At 41.2% G+C, this 23,597-nt stretch overlaps 1 protein-coding gene across 2 annotated transcripts in view; it reads left to right on the forward strand.

Annotated features, from left to right (window-relative positions):
• Positions 1-23,597, forward strand: part of cdh8 (cadherin 8) — a 104,322-nt gene that overhangs the window by 75,175 nt on the left and 5,550 nt on the right. For both annotated transcript variants that reach the window (XM_084352934.1, XM_084352935.1), the window contains exons 7-10: positions 7,775-8,022; positions 16,576-16,712; positions 19,638-19,759; positions 20,487-20,604. In XM_084352934.1, coding sequence (XP_084209060.1) covers positions 7,775-8,022; positions 16,576-16,712; positions 19,638-19,759; positions 20,487-20,604 — 625 coding nt within the window. The remainder of the gene's footprint in view (positions 1-7,774; positions 8,023-16,575; positions 16,713-19,637; positions 19,760-20,486; positions 20,605-23,597) is intronic.

Below are 23,597 nucleotides of genomic sequence, written 5' to 3' on the forward strand. Positions count from 1 at the left end.
TTATGATCTGGTAAGGTTTAGACAAAAAGAAAAAAAAACACTTGGTTAGGCTTAGGAAAAGATCACATTATGGTTTAAAGGAGCACTATGTAGTTTTGGGGTTTAAATTTTAATCAGAAGAGAAAGATATTCATTGACTGATTTTCTATATCCAGACCAACTAAATCGTTTTCATGACAAATTGGATAAATTGAGTCAACAAACTGACCTTAAAGGACGACCCTGCCACCTTTCTAGCTTCAGTGTCCTTGGGACCTTATTTTCCTCTGAGAACAGCTTTTGTATTCAGTAATGGAACAAATCAATATTTCTGAGTGTGTATTACTGCCTCATTAATACTGAAATATTAAAATTCTGAGTAAAATATCCTCTACAAAACTATACAATGCACCTTTAAAATGCCAGTTTTGGTCGACACAAACACAGACAAAGATTTCCCGAGGTCTTGTACAGAAATTGAAACAAATCTTGAACTGCAGTCAATGGCTTGGCAACCTTCTCACCAAACTGTAATGCAACCAACATCCGCTCCTCCTTCCCCTATTGAAAGTCAAGTCAAAAACATGTAATGTGAACATGTTATGACACAGATGGGATGTATGACATGAACACATTTGAACATCCGTGATTTGCAGAAATGTTAACTGCCGACATTTCATTCTGGCACCTGGGCTGCGATCCATGACCCCAGATTCAGTCAAAGATTTCAGGGCCAAGCCTGGCTCTCCTCCCACGCAATAACTGTATAAAAATGAAGCTTTTAATTCTTAATGTTGTGGTAACATGAGGCCAGATTGCTCTGCCTTCTCCGTATCACTTTCTAGTGAAATTCTGTGCCTTATGAAAGAAGGTTTCATTCAAAAGTATACCATTAAATATTAAGACGCTGGGGTCTGCACCCTGCGTGTCTTGAGGGCTAAAGGAGCATTTGTTTTTTAGTATATATTGCCTAAATCTGTTTTTCTTCCATTTAAAATACACTATGACACTAAAGTCTTGCACACTCAGCTGTAGCTGTAGCTTTACTCGAGGCATATTGTTCCATATTGTAAACTGGCCCAGCCCTCATTCTTATATTCAATTACAACTTTGGTTGAATTCAGTTTTGCTGATACCCACATTATCATCACCATAAGAGCAGATGGCCTGAACCTTAAGTTGCCTCTTGTCTTGGCAATGCTAACATCACATGTGAAAGCTGCAGTCTTCTACCACTTCATCGAAGCAGTTGCTGGTTAATTGCCTTGCTCATGGGCAACATTAGCATCAGCCGTTCAGAAAAGAAAAGACAATGGTCATGAAACTTGTTCATCAAGATGTTTGCAGGTGTATGGTCCTGAGGAATCCCCGTCACCACACCTGAATCTCTCACCTTGAGGCAAACGCATTAGCGTATAATGCCGTGATACAATGTGATGGTGAAGCAATTGTTCCCCATCAATAGCATTGTATCCATTAGCTAATGATGAGGTATAGCATAGGCATGTGCTTTCCTGCTGCAATGTGATACGCTTCGAAATAAATGTGGCACACACGCAGTATGGATATTAGCTCCAGGATAAAAGCTGCAGGATTGAGCCTGGATATCATTGCTTGCCTGTAGACATTCAGGGCACCCATTCCCATATTTTGCTCAGTCTGGAAGTGTGTGAAATTTTCCCTTTGAGAACCGCAATGCATTTTATTAACACTGTGACCTGCAAGAATGTTTGGACGCGGCCGTATCTCAAGGACATCTGTGAAAAAATAAAAACTGAGATTTGAAAACATGGTATCAAAGATACCAAAGCAGATGCTGTTTATAAATGTATGTATTTGATATTCTAAGTCTGCAAATGCTCTGCTTGGTAGGGACTGTATGCATATATTGAATCATACACATGACTGATGGATGGGTGTTCTTAAGTCTTGGTTGGTTTAGTGTCTGCGGAGAGAAGCTATACATCACTCAAATATGGAGTGCCATTGTGTTGTGAAGTAAAATGACATTACCCCAAGGACATGTGGTGTGACTTTGTCAAAGTGTGAACAATGAACTGTGTGGGAGGTGGACTGTATAAGAGCTAAGGCAATCTGCTGGGACTACGATTCACTGCCACTAAAGAAAACATCAGTGCTGGAGAACAAACTCGACACAAAGTCAAAAAATCTCTAAGTGTTGACAAAGCAAATGTCAAATGTGTTAGTCTTTTAGGCAACCTCCACTTCTGTGTCCCGCCGAGAGCCTCGCTCTTCCCATGTCTGCTCAGCTTTCTCTCTCCGGCCCTGAGTCAGTTGCCTACATCACTAAAGCGAGACAGATGATAATGCGTTGGGAAAGTAGCAAGGCTTTTGCACACTTACTTTTTTTTTGCATCCCTCCAGACAGCAGCATCTCAAGTTGAAATGAGTTGAAAGGAACACTTGTTATGCTTTAGCTCTTTTGTTCTGGATCCTCCTCACCAGTGTTATCCTCCAACCAGGGCGACAGGAGAAAAGATTCAGTGGAACTCTTTCCCCAACACACCCTGTCCCTGTCAACAGCTGTACGGGTCTGTAAAGTGCCTTCTGACGTGGAGTTCAAATTATGAAAGATCCTTTGCGGCAAGGTTAAAACACATTGATCTGAGTGAGGCTGGAGAGGCACAAACCAGGGGAGAGATTCTTTGCTGTTTGGGTTTTAAGCTTTTTATCTGCCAGCCCCCAGGCCTGTCGAGGGATGTTAGTGGGACGTGAGCTTTCACCCCTGCAGCCAACGCTGAACTTTGAAGTCTCTAAATGGTCTGTGTGTACATACTGATTTGATGCTAACGCTTGAGAGAGACTGAAAAATGACACAGCAGGGTTGTGGGCTGGGACATGAAGGTGACAGGGTGTTAACACAGGAGGAAACAAGAATGCCTCTTTGTTGCCGAGCTTAAGTCTGCTGTCCCCCATTTATAAATTTAGCCTGATCCAGTTAAGCCATGTTGTTACATGTTACCGCGAACATGTAAGGCTGTAAACTGGCTGTGCAACCTTGACTCCAACACGTCTGGCGAATAAGCTCTACTGTTTTCCTTCTGCACTCATGAAGCTCTCAATAATTAACAGTAGCTGTACAACAGTAGCACCATGCATGCTAATAAAAATCAAAGTGGCTCTCCCTGGATTACTCAGTCAAAGCACTGTGTGCGTTTATTGAATTAATTATTTGAACAGGTCAGACTATGACTTGGTTTCTGATTCCGTGGGTATTACGCAGTAGGCTAAGTTGCTTGTATGGATGCTGTTTTTGATTTTTCAGTCGATTTAAATACTCAATAATTGACAAAATAATTAATTAAACTTAAATAGGTTAATCAGAGAGGCTGTTTACCCCTGTGTTCAAACTTCAAACACGTAATTCGGTTTGGTTTAATTAAACATGCCAGAAACAGTGAGAGTCCCTCTCTCCCCCCTTTGTCCTCTATGTCAGCACACTGGAAACAAACACAACAAGGTGTTTCTACATGCCGTCAAGTACGAATGATAGTGAAATAAGTAAGGGAGAAACGAAGCAATGTGAGCCGGTTCTCCCGGATTGATTTAATAGCTAGTGCTCTCTGTGCTTTTTGAGGCTACATATGTAAAAGTGAAATGCAGCTCACAAAAATGCTCGTACTCTTAAAGCCACACCAACTGACATTATATTAACAATTCACGAATGACTAAGTGTCACTCGTTGTGACCACCTCACAGGGAATTGGCATCCAATGTTCTAGCATCTTTAGTGTAAGTTTTCTGCTGCCCACAACCTTTCATACAGCAGCTAAAGAGAGGGATATTTTTCTCAAGAGTGGGCGGAGAACAAAATAAAGCTATGTGGAGTAAATGTTGGTCTTAGGGCCCTCGGCCATCAGCCAATTTCGTAGCAGTCGCTGAGCTTCCATGGCCTTAGTTTTTGCAGTGTGTTGTTGGCAACTGAACACAATGAATTGGTGATGGAGCCCAACTATGAGAGAAATCACTTTGATTGGGTGTTGGGCGAAGCAAATCAGTGCGTGGTTAGAGAAACAGGAAGAGAAGTAGAAAGCCCACTGAGTCTGTTGCTTTATTATCCATGATCTCGCCCATTTAGAGCAGTTTCTCCGTATGTTTCACCTCTGTCTCTTTGTCAGTGCCAACTTTTATCAGACATATTCAATAGAGGTGGCTATATTAACAAGAGAGAGGTGAGAGTGATACCAGCGGCAAACGCTGCTTTATCATATTGTTTTTTTAATGATGAATACAGAATGCCGCCTGCTGGTGTGGAGACTCATTTCCTCTCAAGTAGGTACAGAACATAAGAGCTAGTTTGCCATTCACTGTAGTCTCTGTGGTGTGTTCAAGTTCAGCTTTTTGGTCAGAACACAGACACTGTGATGCAGTTGGCCTTGTCGCTTGATGTTGTACTTTCCTCTGAATTGATGCTAATGTTGCTCTGCGTCTACTTTTCTCCAACACATTCACTATGACAGTGAGTGTTTCAGGGTTTTGGTACAGTTTATTCAGCTGCCCCTCAGTTTTCTGAGATGACCCACCTTGAATTTTGAGTAATTTTGATCGTACTGATCCTTCCAATTGCCAGTGGAATGGCTACAATTACAATATCAAGATGTAACTCTAACCACCAGCTTAGAAAAACAATGTGTGTGAAAACAACATTTTAAATTACATTCAAATTAAAGTGCCAGTTACCTTCAAATAATCTGGACATGAACCAGTTAAACCGGTTAAGTTTATATGAATATTAATATATTCATATTTCATATATTTCCCCTCTTTGCACTTCCATATAATCATTTTGACTCGAGTCACAATCTCATGCTCTTTCTCTCCACTACTGTCTGAATTCAAATGTTCTTTCCTGAGGTCCAGCCACACTATGTAGTGTCAGCCCAGACAGCAGGATCAGAGAGAGCTTGAAAAGGAAGGCATGGGGGCGGAGGTTTGGTGTCAGGAGTGAGGAGCAGGGGGTGGAGGAGAGGCAGAAGAAGGGGTTAATAATGAAAGTGTTCCAAATAGCTTCTCCATGGAGGAGTGGGGCTTGGAGAGGCTTCAGGGGCTTCGCGCTGTCTACTCGCGACCTGACGCCAGCAGTGTAGGAGCAGGGAAGTCGAAGCCCTTGGTTGCCTCCCACGTCTGTCTGGGGGTCCAGCCTCCCAGCTGGCACCCCTCCACCCACCTGCCCCCTCTGCCCCCAGAGCTCTCAGCACTAGCCCTGTCTGACCTCAGGGACGATTCCTCTCGCTCTCTCTCTCTTTCGCTAACTGAATACATTTCTCGTTCTGTTCACATCCCTCTTCTTAGTCCTCCTCGCTCCCCAAGCCAGCTCCTATCCCCTCAAGCGGCAAGGCCCAGTTTTGATTTCCCTATAAATCCTGGTTATGGAGCGTGGAAGTGACTTGATCCCATTATTATAGTAGTATGAGAACGACCAGAGGTGATTCAGATTGAAATTGTGACAGTCTGGGATGTCCTCGGAGATGCCAACAGAGCAAAATTGTGACTCTCCTCTTGCTTTTAAATATTAATGAGGAGCCATCTGTAAGGCAAATGCTGTATAGCAATTTAAAACAGTGATTAAACAGATACGTCAGTCACACAGCGACATATCCTCAACAAAATGTTTGTATTTCTCTTTGGAAAGTTGATGGTCTTGAATAAGCACCTGCTCTCATTTATTTTATGTGATCCGGTTATGATAGCAGTGTGAAAGCTCTATTAATCTGCTGTCACTGAGAGTATTAGCATGGAGATTTGTGTTATTTCATGCCCATAAAAGGTGGAAAATATGTTCAGTTTGTGCAACACTGAGAATTGCAATTACATTGATTCAAATCAAAACGATGATCAGATAAATTCTGTTTGCAGTAACAAACAGATACCACAGGCATTATCACAGTCACTGACACACTCCCACTCTTAAGATTAAAGCCCCCTGTGTCTGTGTAATTTTTGTGATTACAGCTTTGTTAAATGCTTTTGATGGCATGATTCTTTTAGTAGAAAAAAATAGGGAATGATTTACAATATATGGATGCTCACTCACTGGCTGGATCCATGGAGTGATGGCTGGTAGCAGCATGCCCTGATGTCTACCACAGTGTATTTTTGGATACTACCACTGGGGGGCGCAAAGTTAGACATTTTCAAATCGTACACACAGGTTCTTTAATTAGGAATTGTCGCCAGAAAAATCCCACATTACTCAATACAGTATGGTCATGATGTTAAAAGTAAGAAAAATAAAATCTGATCTAAAGAGCCGTGACGGAAATACTCAGATACGTACGCAACACGAGTAGCAATGGGCCTACCACAGACTTTTTGATGTGCAAGAAAAAGACCTTTGTTCCAAATTGTTTTGATAAAAGGACAGAAGCATTTTCAGCCACATATTCCTAAAGTATCAAAAGTAGAAATCACTCATTATGCAGAAATGCTATTTTTAGATCGTTGTATTGATTTTAATGTTGTAGCTGGCAGAGGCGGAGGTGACTTGAACAAAACAAAAAAAAGGATCTAGGCAACAGAAAGCTGAGATCTCTTTTTGAAGTCCATATTATGGGTCGAGCTCCAGAAACAGTGATTTCCACATTCCCTATAATAGCACTTCTTACAGCCTCCCTGCCTTGTGAACATCCACATTGTTAGTAATGCAGGCCATCAACTCTCAGACTCTGTATTCTCTAAACCAACTCAAGGTAACCCCCATGACATGATCAAGGGTTTCGGAGTGCTCCATCACAAGGCCACAGAATACATACTGCTTCTTGTGATCTGATCCTCAGACGTACGGCAGTGGGGCTGCCAAATTATTGTCTGAAAAATATCTTTGAAGGTCCAATTTGTAAGCAAGTTTGAGTCTCATTAACCACCCATCAGTTAATGCCTCTCAGTTTTTGACAAGCTGTAAATGAAACTCAAAAATCATCTTGCCTACAGTACATATCAGACCTTAAAAAGATTTGATTTAGTCAACAATGTTAATGTTTCTGAAAATACACATTAACATGAATCCAAAATATTATTAGCAGAGATTAATTTACACAACAACAATGATATTCTACCGATTATTCCACGCAATCATTTGATCAAGCTAACCTAGCCGTAGGCTGAAACACTGTGTGGCACCCGACGGTGAGTCATTGAGCTCACAACGTATGATTGAAACATATGGACCAGTTAGCTGTATTACTAGCCCAAGTGTGTCTTGTGAGGAACAAAGGATTCTTATGTAACTTACTGAGTAGGACACTGACATACCCTCCATCTTAGAAGCCACTGGAAAAATCGCAGAGGGTAAAGCTAAATTGCCTTACATTAGCCATGCCACAACTGCTGCTGATTTTTTTATACATGTACATGGAACTAAAGGCTGCGTACACATTAGTGTAGGTTGATATGTACCAGAATTTCATACAATATAAATAGTAGGATGTCCCTGCTTCGTACCTCTATTAGCTAAGGTGTCCTTGGCCGAGATTGATTGCTTTTGATCAATAACAATACATTTTATTATTATGTTGATCATGTGTTTTATATGTAAAATGTTAGTGTTATAGGTAGGCCTAGTTGCCAGATAGAAATTGTGAAACCTAAGTGCATTATTATAAAGAAAAGAATGCCAAAATACTCAAGTAAGAACCACACATTTGTGCTTAAATGCAGTACTTGATTAAATGTACTTTCCACCACTCGATGTTTTATTTGGACAGATAGGGAAGCAGGATAACACCTCCATTGCACAAAGCAGTCCTTGACCACTTCTCTCTCTGTCCCCTTACAGCCTTTAGACTACGAGAGCAAGAGAGCCTTCACCTTGAAGGTTGAAGCCACCAACGTCCGCTCTGAGCCCAGCAGCGGCGGGCCCTTCAAGGACTCAGCTACCGTTAAGGTTGTGGTTGACGATTCCGACGAACCTCCTATCTTCTCCAAACCGATGTACTTATTGGAAGTGAATGAGAATGCCCCCATCAACACGGTCATAGGGTCGGTCACCGCCAGAGATCCAGACTCTTCTGGGAGCATCGTCAGGTAAGAGAGTGGATGCAGTTAACAAGAAGCAACTGAGAAAAACTGAAACTTCTCTGGTGAAGCACTTTGCTTTTGATTGACCAGAGAAATAAAGTAACAAAACTTGAAAAAGAATAAGCTCTTTAGTATAACTTAAAAAAACGATGCAGAGAATAGGTTAACAAATGAGCCTTTTCAGGCTATAATGAGTTGTTTTAATAAAAAGGTTGACACTGAGGCATGCAATTAAATCTCGTCAAGCCTGTGACCTTTGGAGACTCTGGTAGTGTCGTTGGCACTGAGGGAGCGATTCAATGATTGCTCTAATTTCCGCAGATGTACAAAAAAAGAAAGCAGATTATGAGTTGAAGGCAGCACAACTTTCTCGTCCAATGTGTGACCAGTCCTGCAGTGTTCTCCTCTTGTGTGACTTATTCTTGGAAATACCACAAGGGCACCTTGAGGATAGGTTATACAGGCAATTTCTCTCCCTCCATCTTGGCATTTCATTAATTCTCCTGTGACTTGCTGACCGCATTCCCGGGACAACACTCAACAGGTTGTGTGTAATTGCATGGCGGGCAGAGAGCAGAGGCTGGGTTTCATAGATTGGCTGAGGCTACAGCCCCTACCCCCCCATCCCACATCCCCTCCCTTTTCCTGGTGGCATCTTCATGTTTAGTGATGAGATAGCCAGGAAGAATTGAGCCCTGAGGTTGCGTGATGTCCCTCCCCTGGTAAAAAGAGGTATATTTCATGTCTAATGGCATCCTCTGCTTCTCTTTGTCCTCATTTCGCGTCATGTTGGGCAAGTCTGTGTTTTACATGTGTGTTAGAGGGACACAGAGAGACAAAGTTAGATGCACCAGCTTAGAAAATGTGTGGGTTTCATATAAACGTCTAGTGTATCATTAAATTTAGCATTTTCTTCTGAGTTACGTGAAGCATTAAGTGAATTGCCTTTGTCTCCTTTCTTGTTATGTGCTTCAGTGCATCAAAAACTGACTAAATAATAAATGAATGAAATGGCAGAACCCTGCTGACAAGATCTCTCTTTTTTGGAGCTGTGAAACTGTCCAGAAATCAACTTTCTGTCCGGGAACTTGGTAAATGTTTTGAGCTCGTTGCAATGCAAGCGAGTGAGTCCCAGGCTGCCATTTTTGTGTACCAGGTCATTTGTCTTTTTGCCGTCTGTTTCTTTCTTTCTTTTTCCTTTTTGTCCCGAGGTCATTATCCAACAATAACACTGTTCATTACACTTTTAATCACCAATTTTATAATTTATTGGAGAAGTTGTTATTTTCAGAATGGATTGTTGCTCAAGGCCTTTTGTGTGACTGTCAGGCCAAAACAAAGTCCATTGCAGTCAGAGAAGCAGAAAAATAAGCTTTTTGAAAATGTTCTCAAGAGCTGTTAGAGTTTTAAAAAAAGCTCATTCTCACATTTTCAATTAAGAGAAAAAAGAAGAAGACATAAAAAAATAAGTGGCTGATAGAACGCTGTATTATCATCTGCCAGCTCCTGTAAAGCCACTGACCAGGATCGTAAATAAGCGCTCAAAGATTACACACACTTTTGCACTTAGTCACAACAAATTGCTATACCGTAACATGTGATTTTCTGTATGTGAAACATACATTTGCTATCCCCCCTGCAAATCTTCAAGATGCACATGATCTATTACCGATGTCGAGTGTTTTCTTTGCCGGGGATCAGATGAAACAAACTATTGTCATGGAGGGCTTATTATGATGCATCACCCTCAGCAAATACCATTTGATTTTACTTCCAGCAAAGGTTTGTACAAGCCTGTAACTCTGAGCTTCGGGCTGATACAATGATCACGGTGTGGAAGATTTTTAATCCTTCCAGATGTGTTGGCTGACAGAAGGCTGTAGCCTCAATAACGCCTCTTACAAGATCAAAAGTATGTTCTAAATAATAGAAAATCTGGATAGAAGCCTCAACAGGCAGTAAACTAAATAATTACACTGTGACAGTTAGTTTGTTTACATGGCTGCAGTTAACAACTCTTTTCATCATTGATTAATCTGCTAATTATTATTTTATGGATTAAGCAGTTAATCAATTTATCTATAAAACACCACAAAACTGTGCTGGTCACAATATCTGAGTCCACCGTGGCATCTTCCAATGTCTTGCTTTGTAAAAACCAACAGATCAAAGTCACAAGATATTCAGTTTCCAATGATATATTAAATGCTTGATTAGTGACTTGTGTGTTTGGGTTTCCTGCACTATACTGCTTTACAAGTCAAATATAAAACAGAAAATCAGTAAATCCTCACAATTTGAGAAGCTGGGACCGAAATAAAACATTTTTGTTTGTTGAGTTTTAGATTGAAGAATGACTTCAATCATTTATTAATATAACTGCCAGTTATTTTTCTGCCCAACTCCTTATCTATTAACTAACTAATTATTGCAGCTATAGATGCATAGTCCCAATAAACATCTTATGGTCAGCCCAGACTCCAGGATAAAATGTTGGCAGTTAACATTTCTGAAAACCATGGGTATGTCCACATTACACATTACAGGCGCAAGGCTGCCGAGCCAGTGACCACTGTTTGAGACTGTGTTTCAACATTTGCAAGTATGATACCACTGGATATTTTTAAGAAGGCCTCGGGACGATTTCCAGCCATGTTTGTTGCGCCCAAACCAGATATCAAACCGGATCTTTTCTTTGCCTAAACCTAACCAGATCGTAAGCACAGCATGTCACAGTCATGACATGAAATAGAAAATGGAACCTAGGAAAACGTAAAGTTGCAACAAAAAGAAATGTTATGTTTCAACATATCCCTGGTTTGCAAACATACTTTGTTAACATTTATTGGTTTTATTTTGGCCATAAAACTTGTTCAAGATACTAAAGTAGGTATTAACCATAACCCTTTTGTACACACTACAGTTCGAGTTTTGAATCACCTTCCTCAAAATCTTGATTCTGTACAGATGGCTGAGAGGAGTACTCTATGTTGGTGAATCTTTCAGCTTTTTAGGTCTTGGAAAGCCCTCTTTACAAAAAGATGTTCTGAAGGGTTTGCAAGAAAAGTACTGTTTTGTACGTAGAGTGTGAAAGGCTGTGTAATGGTTCAAACAGACTGACAACTGAATGGGCTGAAAGAGGCAGATTTAGAAAAGGACTGGGTTCAAGTGCACAATAATGTCTTGAACAAGCTGGAGTTAATAGGCGTGTAGCTTCAGCAAAGCAATTTTTACAACTCAAGAAGAAATAGACGTTTGGTCTGGGGTTAGCACTATGATAAATTGGATCACTCAATTTCAGCTGAACATACTTTGGACTGACGAGTTAGCGTTAAAACCCATTCAGTCTAACCAATGAGTAGACTGCAGAGGGCCAGAAGAAAAATGGGTTACAAAAATATTCAGAGCTCATTTGCACAGTTGCAGTTCAATAAGGATCAAGGGTGCTTGTCTGGACTGGAAAACAAATTCAAAACCAAAAAAGTTTACAGCAGTATCCTCCCCTGCATACAACACTGTTGGACATCGCCTAGATAGAAGTTTTAATCATTTAAAGTGAACTATTTTCAAATGGATATAATATCTTGTGTCTAAATCTGACTGTTTTCAATCGCTATTATTCAAGGAGGGAAGAAACACATCAAGACAACGGGGGGTTACAAACTTCTGATGAATATTTCAATCATTTCTTGTCGAGAAAATGTGAGAAACAAGGTATTCTTGTTGATCTTTACACTTGTAAATTATACTTATCAGCCCACAATTCTCCTTTTTTCTCCCTCTCTCTTCTTTATCTTTCTGTATCAAACATTGGTAAGAGAAGGCGCGCCCTAAAAGAAAGCTGCAGTTAGTGAAAATGGATCAGTAGTGGAGGAGTGGTGGATCTATATTGGAGGAGCGGTAATAGCAGCATTAGTGTGGACTTTCTCCTGACCACCGTCTGAACGAGCTCTCGAGTCGACCCCTTTGATTAGAATTGCTCTCCGTCTCAATCCCCCCCAGTCGGACCAGACTGAACCAGTCTGAGTCTAAACCACTGGGGGCGAGTGCTCTGGTGGGCTGCCATGTCCTCTGCACTCAGGAGACAAACAAGCCCTTAGCTGTACTTAATGCATCCAACCAAGAACATTTCAGGTGCACTCCATGAAATACTCCCTCAGTATTGCTTCTCTCTGGAGCCTGTGCTCTGTCGTTTTCTACCTGACTGATCGCAAATAAAAAGCAATGTGACATCTGGTAGTCACGATGGCTGTACGACACTGCAGGATCTCGTAGAGTAGCTACAACTGTATTTCAGTCCAAAATATAGGTTGGGATTTTCCAACAAGTTTGGTTGAAGTCTTTGTCTCCACACTCCTTTTCTCTTCTGTCTTTTATTGTTGAGAGAAATTGCAGCAACATAATGGAATCAGGTAAAGCTTGTTTCTTTCTGCAGCCTTCCATATGTTGTTGTAGCACACCTGACAGCTGACATGCTGCATATGGTAATACAAGCCGGCATGAAAAGGAGTTTTTTTTTTTTTCTTCCTTTTTTAATAAATGAAAAGTTAATGTCAGGGAGACCTGTTCTGCACGACTGAGTTTTTATTTTCTCTTTTTATGGTATTTTAATATAGTACATTACAGAGCAGGCTGGGCTTCAGTTAATAGTATATAAGTTTATGGTTTTACTTTGGAGTCTCCAGGAAAATCACCTTTTAGGTAAATGTGCCTGGGATCCAACCTGAATAAAATGAAGCATTGAGACACAATTGGTCAGCATTCAGGCGACGGTTAAACTTAGTTCTACATCTGTGATTCTCCCGGTGGAATTACTGACCTAATAACAGCAGGAATGTCACATTACGTTCTCTGGGAAAGAAAAAAAAAAAAAATGCTTTTGTTCTTGATCTTTTCACCTCTTCTCCCTCTAACTTGTACAGGCACTCAGTCACCCAGATGCACATTAACACATTTATACACACTCACACTCAACAAAAGGAAAAAGAAACGAGCATCTAGTGTGAAAAGGCACACATACGAAACCTTTCCTTGGCACTTTTGAGTTAATTTGGTGACGGTGCCATCATTACATTGTTTATTTTTATTTAACTCTTCAATAACTAAATTTAAAGGGAAACTTTGTAACTTTTCAAAGAAGAAAAAATGCATTAACCCTCTTACTAATGAAATTCACTATCAAAAAACACCAAGCTGGTCTGGTATGATTAAGAGCTAATAATAACTAATGTTCCCTCTACTAATTTGTACTTGTTCTACTGTTACAGGATGTGAAGCATTTTTCACTATAAAGTGCAATTTTTTGTCTAATCTGACGTGCCAGATGGTATGTTACACAGACCCATCTGAGAAGGCGCAGCTAGAAACTATTTGGAAAAGGGCAGGCGCTTTCAAAAGACACTTGACAGGTATTGGACAAAACATCTGTCTATCACCCTAATCAGATCAACAGCCAGTGGAGCTCGCTGGTAAATTGAACTTCAAAAATTGAAGGAGCAACAGATATCATTTCAATTCTTAAAAATCCTTCAGTGCTGTTTTCTGCTCTTCTTTCAGTGAAACAAATGCTATTATTGGTTAAACCAATGTGTTTGACCGCAGACATACAGCCTGAAGCCTGGCGAGGTCGATCAACGAGATCACATGATCTCGTGAAGCCAGCTGCCGCGCAAGGTGAATTTTTGTAAGGTACAAATATATTTTTTACATCAGAAGGGTACTGCAGTGATTTGGTGTTGCACTTGCATAAACATAGGGGACTCGCTAGAGATACAATTTGATTCTGAAAGAATTTGCACTAAGTGTCTCTTATTCATCTACAAGAGGTCGCACAGGGTTTCTTGTTTAATTCTGTGTTTTTCTGTTACATTTTCTGTTTGCCAGTTTGCACTGATGCTCAAGGTTAGATGGTAGCAGATGTTGTGGACTGTCACAGTGAGTGTGTTGTTGTGTTCCCAGTTTGGGTCATTATGTGCCCCAACTGAGCTGTCAACATCAGTCAAAAGAAAAAAAAAATCCAGTATTTTTGCTCATAATTTTTACATTTAATTGAATATGAAAGACTATTTACTAATAAAAGAGTTCTGTTTCCCAAGTCCATGGTACTGACTGATAGCAAAATAGCGGTTACAATAGGAAGCTATTATATTACAGTTAGTTGATGGAAGCGTTTGCACTTGCTGCGCACTGTCTGGTGCATTTCTCCTGGAGGAAACTGTTTAACACACATTATGTGAAGGAAACGAACGATCACTAGGTAGCTAGCAGAGCAATGATACTGACGTGGCTGCAGAGACAAAAGATTGCCACCCACAGAAAGTCTAACAGTGAAGGTGTCCTGGCCGTACTGTTTGATTGACGGGTGAGCAGTGCAGAGAAGCCACGTCGATGCACCGGAGAAACCATAACTGAATGGAGAAAAAAAAAAAGAATGATCCGACTGATTACGACTTATAGTGATCATCTCTCTGCATGGAAAAGCTTCTGCCACACTGATGCATTCTGATAAGGGTATTGTATTTGTGCAATATTTAGGGTGAATCTGTCTGGATGTCTGCTGTGTAAAAATGCTTCAGTGCTTAAAAATATTTGGCACCAACAGCCGCTACGTGATGTCTAACTGTCAGACTGAGGTCAGCCCAATGCCGTTTAAAGGCCCTGTGAAGAGTAAAGAAAAGCTGAAAGCAGACGGCACACACACACACACACACACACTCACACACACTCACACTCAGACACACAGACACGCGTGCACGCATTTGCACACATGCTCACATCACACTCAGGAAAACGGCGCACGTATAATGCTGGATATCATTTTTTATTTGCTTTTAATTCTTTTCACATCACGTTGTCAGTTTGAGTGACAGGTGGCAGAACATTTCAGGGTCTGTCTCCTCGCTTCCATGTGAGGCTGTCAGAGTTTGACTGGGATCCACTCAGTCTGCAGGAGAGAGGCTGCTCCCAGGTGGCTTGCTGCTGTCTGCCTGTCTTGAAAGTGCTCTGCGTCTGCAGGGCAGGAGAGAAAGAGAGAGAGGGTGGGGGGGGAGTGGGCTGTGGTGCTGGTGGGGGATGGGGGTCCTCATGGACCTCTCCCAGCCCGGCGTCGAGAGGATTTTACACCATTTCATCTCAAAAATGGAAATGTCACGGCTCGGTACATCTCCCCAACAATTGGAATCTGGGCCAGTGGTTTATTTATTTCATTTCCTTCCATTCTTGTATAAGCAGCATCCCCCTTCATATAAATTGTTGTTGTTGTGACTTTGTCTTTGTCTGCCGCTCTTCCTCTATTCCTCTTTCCATCCGTCTGCATCCCTTCTCCCCTCCCTCTCTTCTCACTCTCTAATAAACACTGTACGGTCCCTGCCAACAGGTCCAGACTGATAGGGATGAGCAGCTCCACTGCGAGATGGTGCGAGACCTGGGGTTAGCGAGGAAGGGAGGCGGGGTCAGCAGGGCGTCTGGTGGTCGAGGGGTGTCTATGTGGGGAAGGGGTCTGCAAAGAATTGGATAAGGGGATTGGATTAGGAAAAGCTTGAGACGCAGCTGGATAGAAAAAAGCAAAAAAATATTTCTGACTGTTAGCGAGAAGGAGAGAGAGGAGATTGTGAGGGAAGATGTGAGGGTGAGACAGAGAGAGAGAGAGAAAGAGAAAAGAACGAGGACAGTTTGTCCTGGAGGTAAGGAAACACTTGTGCGGTACATGGTGTAATTAGCTCCCGTGAATCACCGCGGCCTTGTGTTTTGGGTGAGTAGGATGTTTATGACTGTCACACATAATGGTAAATGAAACGTGTGAAACCAAAGATGACCCATAATGACAGATTCTTTTTTAGTCCGTTTTGTGTGGGCTCGTCCCAAGAATTGGCGCTCTGCGCGTTTGCAACATGAAAGAGCGATTTCACAGCTTCAAGTGGCATCGGAAAATTCTCTTTAATGTGCATTCCAATTTCATGGCCGCTGCTGGAGTTTTTGCTGGGGAGTTTTATGTCTTGCCACTGTATTTTTAAGACTGCGAGGCTCAAAAAAGTCAGTGTGTCGCAGGCAGGGTCACGGAGGAACGGAAGTTTGACGAAAGTGGACGTTGAAAGTGTGCTTGTTGACAAGGACCTTATTGTGGTGAGAAAACACAATCGCTTTGCATGAGATCACACAAGGTCACACGTAACAGGCTCATGGTCTGTCCATCTCCATTACATCCATTATCCCCTTGCACCCCCCCCACCATGTTAGAGCTCATGTGACACAATGCTGGCCTAAGTCATTAATGCAAAGCCTTTGGGAGCCATTGAGTGTTGACAGACACCAAACAGGGTTAACAACACCCCATCTCTTACCCTGACATAACATGTACTAATGGTCTTTCTTTCCGGAGGGAGGAGCAGGCGCAGGGGGTGCGCGGGGGAGGGGGGGCTGTTATTATTCCTCAGATAATTATTGATTCCCTCCTGTTTTTATTGTGTTTTTATCTTGATGGATAAGGCCCTGGTGGCCACAACACCCAAAGGCCTGCACGGACTTTTGGCTCAAATTTCTGATGATCGATTCTCTTTGCAGGTACTTCATCGATCGGCACACGGACCTGGAGAGGCAGTTCAACATCAACGTGGACGACGGGAAGATCACTCTGGCCAAACCGCTTGATCGGGAGACGGACATGTGGCACAACATCACAGTAACTGCCACAGAAGTCAGTAAGTAACCTCTCCAGACTCCGTTCACCCCTGCTGTGAACATTGCTCCTCATGAATTGTAATGCCCTATTTTCATAATCATCCTCCTTTTTAGACATTCATCGGCACGCAGGTTTTACTAACTGAGAGCTGCAGGAAGACACGTTCGGCGTCGTCCTCTCCTAAGCGACTTCATGGGTTGTCTCAGTCAAAGGACTCACTGACCTGCTACACGCAGTACAGTAAACCGGCGCTTTTAATCGCTCCGACAATATGGCACAAACAATTAGCGTTCGAATCCACGGAGGCATTAAATACGTTGATTTGCTGAGTTTTGATTGAATTAAACAGCTCAGTAGTCAATTTGTGGAAGTGCAAGAACATTAAGACGTATCAAATAAACAGTTTTAAAGACATGCTCCAGAGTGGATTGCTCCAAACGCCAACATCCATTACAGATTAAAGAACATCTGCGAACCGCAAAACTCACTGACTACGTAGAAAATCTTGCCGGCAGAGCTACAAACAGCTCATACCATATGTAAGGCTTTATTTGCATACAGATTGTTTCAGGGGGGCTGTATGTTGTGATAAAGCTTAATGTACCCCTTAAAGCTATTGGAATAGAAACTGAGACAGCTTGTAACTTTTCCCCCTGTCCTCTTCTGCGCCGTCTCCCCCTCCTTTCCCTCTCTGTCTCATCCTCTACCCGTCCCTTTCTTTCCCTAATCAAAGGAAATACACATTAATTGGTCAGAATAAATGAAAGCCCGAGCGCTGTCATAATGTTTTGGCCGTGCAGCACAGACGAATCCCACCATCGTAGCAGCCCGTTGGAGGAATTGAACGTGTCTCATTTAATAAACTGGCTGCCTTGTCATTTCTTGCACCCATACATTTAGAGCGCATTTTCATGCCTGTTGGCAAAGTAACTGTGGTTCGAGATAGTGGCATCTCTGAGAACACCTAATAGGAATTTGCCAAAATAAATATGCCAGTTTTGCTTTTCTTCACGGATGGGGAGGGAAAGCCGGTGTCTTCTCTGGCGTGAAGAGGAATAGATGTGTTCCCAGTTCTGTCCCGATGCCATTTGCCACCCAAACGGAGGCGTGTTCTGCTGCCTCGCACCGGTTGACATCTGACTAATCAGATTCTATTCCCTGTCTGCTGCTGGGGGAAAGTCACTTTTGTAGAGGAGGGGGGTGGAGGGGGCTCTGTCTCCGTCTGCCCTAATCCATCTATCACTGTCTATCAGACTGTCAATTTCCATGCTCCTCACTGCTTACCTCTTTTTCAACCCGTTTCCTGGCCCGTACGCTGACCTGTCCCCTGCTCTGTGTTAAGAGTTAAGCCTCAAAGACACAGACGGACGCCTAAAAATAGCCATAGTTCTAAACTATTCAATACGTTTTGATCTGCTAATCCTATCCATATGCTTAATAAACCTGAGTAAAGCAGAGTATCTCAGCTTGTCAGTGGTATCACATGTCTTGTTTGGGCTTTCAGGGGCTCAATTTCCGAAGCATTGATTTGTCAAGGAAACCCAACATAGTTTCTTCATGAAAGGCAATGGTTGTAGCCAAGCTACTTTTGTTGTCTATGTTCAATGGATGATATATTTTCCCTATTTATTTGCTTCAATATCCTCTGTCATGATTTAATAAGCTTTGCATTTACTCTCTGTACATTTTTGGACTTGGTCAGCAAATTAAATATAGGATTACACCTGTCTATCACTGAAAAACACCTGGGATGATATTATGATAATTGATAATACTGGTGAATTCATCCATTCTCAAACAAATGTAAAATTGGGACTTGGGTTCTTCTGAATAAAATAATGTATGGAACTTGATGCTGACTGTTAGAACAGGGTTGGAAATAACAAATCAATAAAAAGAGTTGGGAGCCCCAAAAATAGTCTTTGGTCTTTGGGTGTTAATTAAAACTAAATAAATTACCTTATTACATTTTCTGTAAAAAAAAAAAAAGAGAGAAAAAAAGAAAAAGAAAAATCATTTAGTTACTATTTATTTTCAATTTGCTCTTATCTTGCAGTGGCCACACTTCAGGAAAAGTTACATTCTCTTTAATCCTAGTTTTAAACCAAAATTTAACAGTTGAAATTAATATGAATACAAAAAATCTCTTTTAATAAAAATGACAAAAGAGTCTTCACTTGCTATTAACTAAAAAAAGAGACAGTGTCTCAGGAAATCTTAAGTTCATGTCCAGTACAATGCACTTGCTGTTCTTCACATGCTGTCATTCTTCTTCCTTCTACAGTGACGGCAGGGGTGAGCTGCATGGCCCCAAATAAATTAAATCAAAATAAAAACACACCAGTGTCATTGGCCACATTGCTACAGACAACTTGAGCCCACATTAAGTAATTAATTAATTGCTTAAAAATTTGGCATTTGCACTTCTGATTAATAAGTACAACCGTTTATGGGGACTCTCGAAAGGGACTGTCAATTACCAGTGATGAATAATTCCAATCAAAATCTAATCTAATTAAACTGCCTTTTATTGTCTTTTTAGACTTCAGTTACCAATGACTCATTAATATGCATGTATTTAACCCTCATGTTTTTAAACATGACAGGGTACAGGGGATTTTCAAAAGCACTTTGAATGGGATTTTTTTTTTTCCCTCTGCTGTTGCCTCGAATCCTGTTTTGCATCGCTGATACCAGCTGAAACGTAGATTGATGTGGCTTATCATCTGTCCTCCGATCAGCTCAGGAAATGAAGTGAGAAATGAAGATGGAAAATAAAGGAAATTAAAACTAGGTCACAGAATTTACCTGGGATTTCATGTGTAACCTTGTTGTTTTTTTTCTCCAGTTTTCCATTTTGACTGTTTTATTTATATCTCTTTGTCTCTCCCCTTTTTTCATCTATCTATCTATCTATCTATCTATCTATCTATCTATCTATCAGGAAACCACAGTCAGATATCGCGGGCAATTGTGGCCATCAGAGTAATGGACATTAACGACAATGCCCCTGAATTCGCCACCGAATACGAGGCCTTTCTGTGTGAAAATGGAAAACCTGGACAGGTAAGGAACGAAGTGGCTCATTCATCAAACCAGTGATCTATCTTCCTCTCTCTGCCTTCCTTCTCTTTCTCTCACCTCCCCTGTAATGATTGGCCACAGTGAATTATAGCCTATTTATTTCACTGGGAAACTACAGAGGTGGGAGTATGGTCCTTTTTCCCCGCAACAGTCCTCCCTCGACACAGTGTGCACAGAGCAAAGGGGAAATGAGAGCAGTCAGGATTGATCAGAGTGGATCATAATTCAAGACTGTCTTTCATGTCCTCCTCCAGATGGCATAATGCTTCCCCCAGCCAAAAATTCTGGACAAGTACTTAGCATTCTCCTTCTCATCAATCGACCTCATTCAGGGGACCTGCATGCATACAATAGGGAGCTTTATTGAAAAGGAGTGGAAAACGGGGGGGTGTTGAAAAAAAGGGAAACTGTCCTGCAGGGCTAGAATTCTAATTTCCAATCAATCATAAAGACGTACAGCACGATAAGACCTATGATGACAGATTAACAGATAGAGCCAGCAGCCTGAAAGTGTGCCAGACTAGACAGGACCTCATTGATAATAATCTCAAATCCAGGAATGAATAGGGCATATATTTCATCAGGTGTGATCCAGCCAGTATTAGATTGAGGCAATCTGTGCAGGCAAAAACAGAGTAATGAATAGGCTGCCTCCTCTAATGGCTTCGAGCCCTCTCTGAATCTTCTCGTCTCCGTGCTCTCAACATAGGTGATCCAGACTGTCAGCGCGGTGGACAAAGACGACCCAATCGAGGGACATTACTTTGACTACCGTCTCGTCCCGGAGATGCTCAACAACCCCAATTTCACCATCAAAAACAACCAAGGTGAGGAACAAAGGAAATAATGGAGAAGTAACTCTTTTGTGGCAGAATGACTGAAGTTTCTCAAAATTTCTCCAATGGCTTTCCAGTCCAATTTCTAACCCGCGGCGTGTTAGCCGCACTCGAGATGAAATCTGGTGGATCAGTGTAGCTCACAATTAGCAGATGTGAAATTGTCTGGACACCAGCTTCTTTTCACTCCCCAGTGCGTTTTGAGGGAAACTAAATGAATGGCATCCAAATGGCTTCTCCTGGTAGTGTTGCAGCTCAATGTAGGGTGACTTCTTTCAGAGCTGTTACCACGTGGCAGATGGTGCTAAATTTATTTGCTAAATACTCTGATTGGCTTATTTGCCGGTTTGCTCTGCCTTTATTCCATTCCTTTTCTCTTGCCTCCCCTCCATAAGTGGCTCCGAACAGGCTGTGTTCATTAGGACATTGTGTAATGTTTTCAGCTCGGGGCAAAAAAATCTTCATATGGTACTAGCCTTCTGTTGCGACGCAGAGGCTGCAGGCTAACTCGCTGCAACCTCTCTCTGACGGAGTAAGGAGTCCATAAAAATCAGGTCATCAAATGGACTTGCCATCTTTTGACAAAAATAATAACCTTCAAACAGGCACTTTAGAAAGAGGGTGGAAAGAGATGCCAGCGTTCGCAATATTCTTTTCACACATGAAGCAAAAAATATAGAAAAATCGTATTTTTTCTCTCACATACGTGCTCATAAAGTTGAAAGTCAAAAATGAAGTGTTGTTAAACTAGCACAGACTCGCTGTAAAACACTCAGTCTTAATTGCAGATCAACCTCAAAGTGTAAAACATCCCTCTTCCTGAACCCTGCCCTTTTCTTAAGAGGAGCTTTAATAGTTTCTGAAGATGATGTAACAGATAAAACCCACGAGAGATGTTTCACCACTATAAGCACAGCGCTGCCTCAGTCCAAACAACAAAAAAGCCTGTATTTTTCTCACTCGTCTCAAACCAGAGTAAATATGTGTTGTGGTATAGCGCCATATATTACATTCCACATCAGCCACTTGTCTATGGTATTGCTAATTCCGAACAGAGAAAAGAAGCCCATCGCACCATATCCCCCAGCACTTCAGTGACTATTTCTATCTGAATCGGCAGCTGTGGGAGACACTTCAGTGAAGAGCGTCAGGCTCCTGCGTGCCTCTGTGTGCTGCTTTTGTTTGCGATGATGAGTCTAATTGTAGGTATTGAACAGTGAAGAGGTTAGGGGTTGTCCACACTGTGGAAAATGGCTAAGGCTCTGGCCAGCAACATATCGAGCTCTCTGACAACTCTGTGTTGAGGAGGCGGGGCTGCAACACTCATCCTCAGTAATCGAGACAACATGTAATCACCATACTGCCAAAAAATGTAATTCTGCTGAAAACTCTTTGCAGACTCCATGCTTAACTTTTAAATCATGTTATTATTCAATTATCCTCTTACAAATCTTAAGTTAAATTCATTAGCAAAAAACGTGCACCCTTGCTCAATTCAATGCAGCTACTGTGGTGGCTAATAGTGACGGCTCAAACTGTGTGTGCGTGTGTGTGTGTGTGTGTCAATACCCGATCCGTACCGATCCCTTCTATGCATGTATGAAAGTTGTCCTGTCAGCCAAAGAAGGTTGCCACTAATGTGCCTTTTCAAAATGATCATATAATTTTAAGACAGGACTGAATGTGTTAATTTTTTGTATACAACCTGTGCTAGGATTATTATGGTCTTCCAGAAATTTCAATGGAGTAAAACATAACAAAGTTACATTAAGAACAATTAATTCAATATATGAAAATGACATGTGCTGTAAATATACATCATATTATAAAGTAAACATCAAGTAGTGTTTTATTTTGAAATTACAGCATCATCCTCTGTCACAGAGTTCTCTGTTTTTCATTAACAGTAGATATTGAACTTCCCTCTATGTGTTTTCTATATTAAAACAACGATACTTGCTATTTTTCGTACCCTATTTTCATCTGGATGGTACACAAGCACGTTTGGCTCGCTCTCAATAAAACTTGTGTACCTCCTGCTGATATTTATCTAATTATTATCTTTAATGTCAAGTCTGAGATACATTTTATTAAATTCAATATTTTTTATGTTTTCTTTATAGATATCACCTTGCTAAATTGAATTGTTGATTTCCTCATTTTGATTCTAAGCAATATTTGTCCAATATTTTTTTTACTACCTCCTAAATTCCCTGTTATATAATAGTGAACTATTAAACTTACAATGATTAAAAACATTTTGCTGCCGTTATTTGAAAGATTTAGTTCCAAAAAGCTTGTTTTTTTTATATGTTATATTATATGTTATGTTATTCACATCACCAGTAATTTTGAACAGGCAGATTTGTGGTGTGTCACATTCGCGGAACAGATCGGGTACTGACACAGTGACTTTATGACTCCTCTCTACTGATGCTAATGTTACACCATATTTTAGCCGGTAGCATTATGCCATAATTGTCACTTGTCGCCACGGTGGCTACTGTGGCGACAAGTGACGAATGATGATGACAAGTGACGGATGATGAATCTTACATAGATTCATTTTAAATTATTTTTTCTGCTACAGCCTGTGGGTCTGTGATTTGCACCCAAAAGGGGAGAAATTATCCCAGCCTCTGCAGTAAACCAATCTGATTGCTGTTGGAAATAAAAAAGAGAGAAAGAAAGAAATTGCTGTCTGCGTATATTTTAAATGTGAAATTATTGCGTTTTTTAAATATATTATTCTAAGGCAGTACTCATGACTGTTCATTTACTGGTTGACAGCAACAATCACTAATAGCTCGTCAACAGCCACAACATAACACAAAAGGAGGCATAGACACAGAACCAAAGCCGGCTTTGCTGCTTCAATCAAGGAGAGGTGTGTTGCGTTGCAGCTGCCTTGGCCTGCTGAATGAGTTACCAGACAAACATCCACAAGTGGTTTTGGAGGTTAATTAGCTCGTTACCTATTGCAC

The sequence above is a fragment of the Pagrus pagrus genome (genome assembly GCF_965226575.1).
Source record: "Pagrus pagrus genome assembly, chromosome: 1".
In the NCBI taxonomy this organism is placed as follows: domain Eukaryota; kingdom Metazoa; phylum Chordata; class Actinopteri; order Spariformes; family Sparidae; genus Pagrus; species Pagrus pagrus.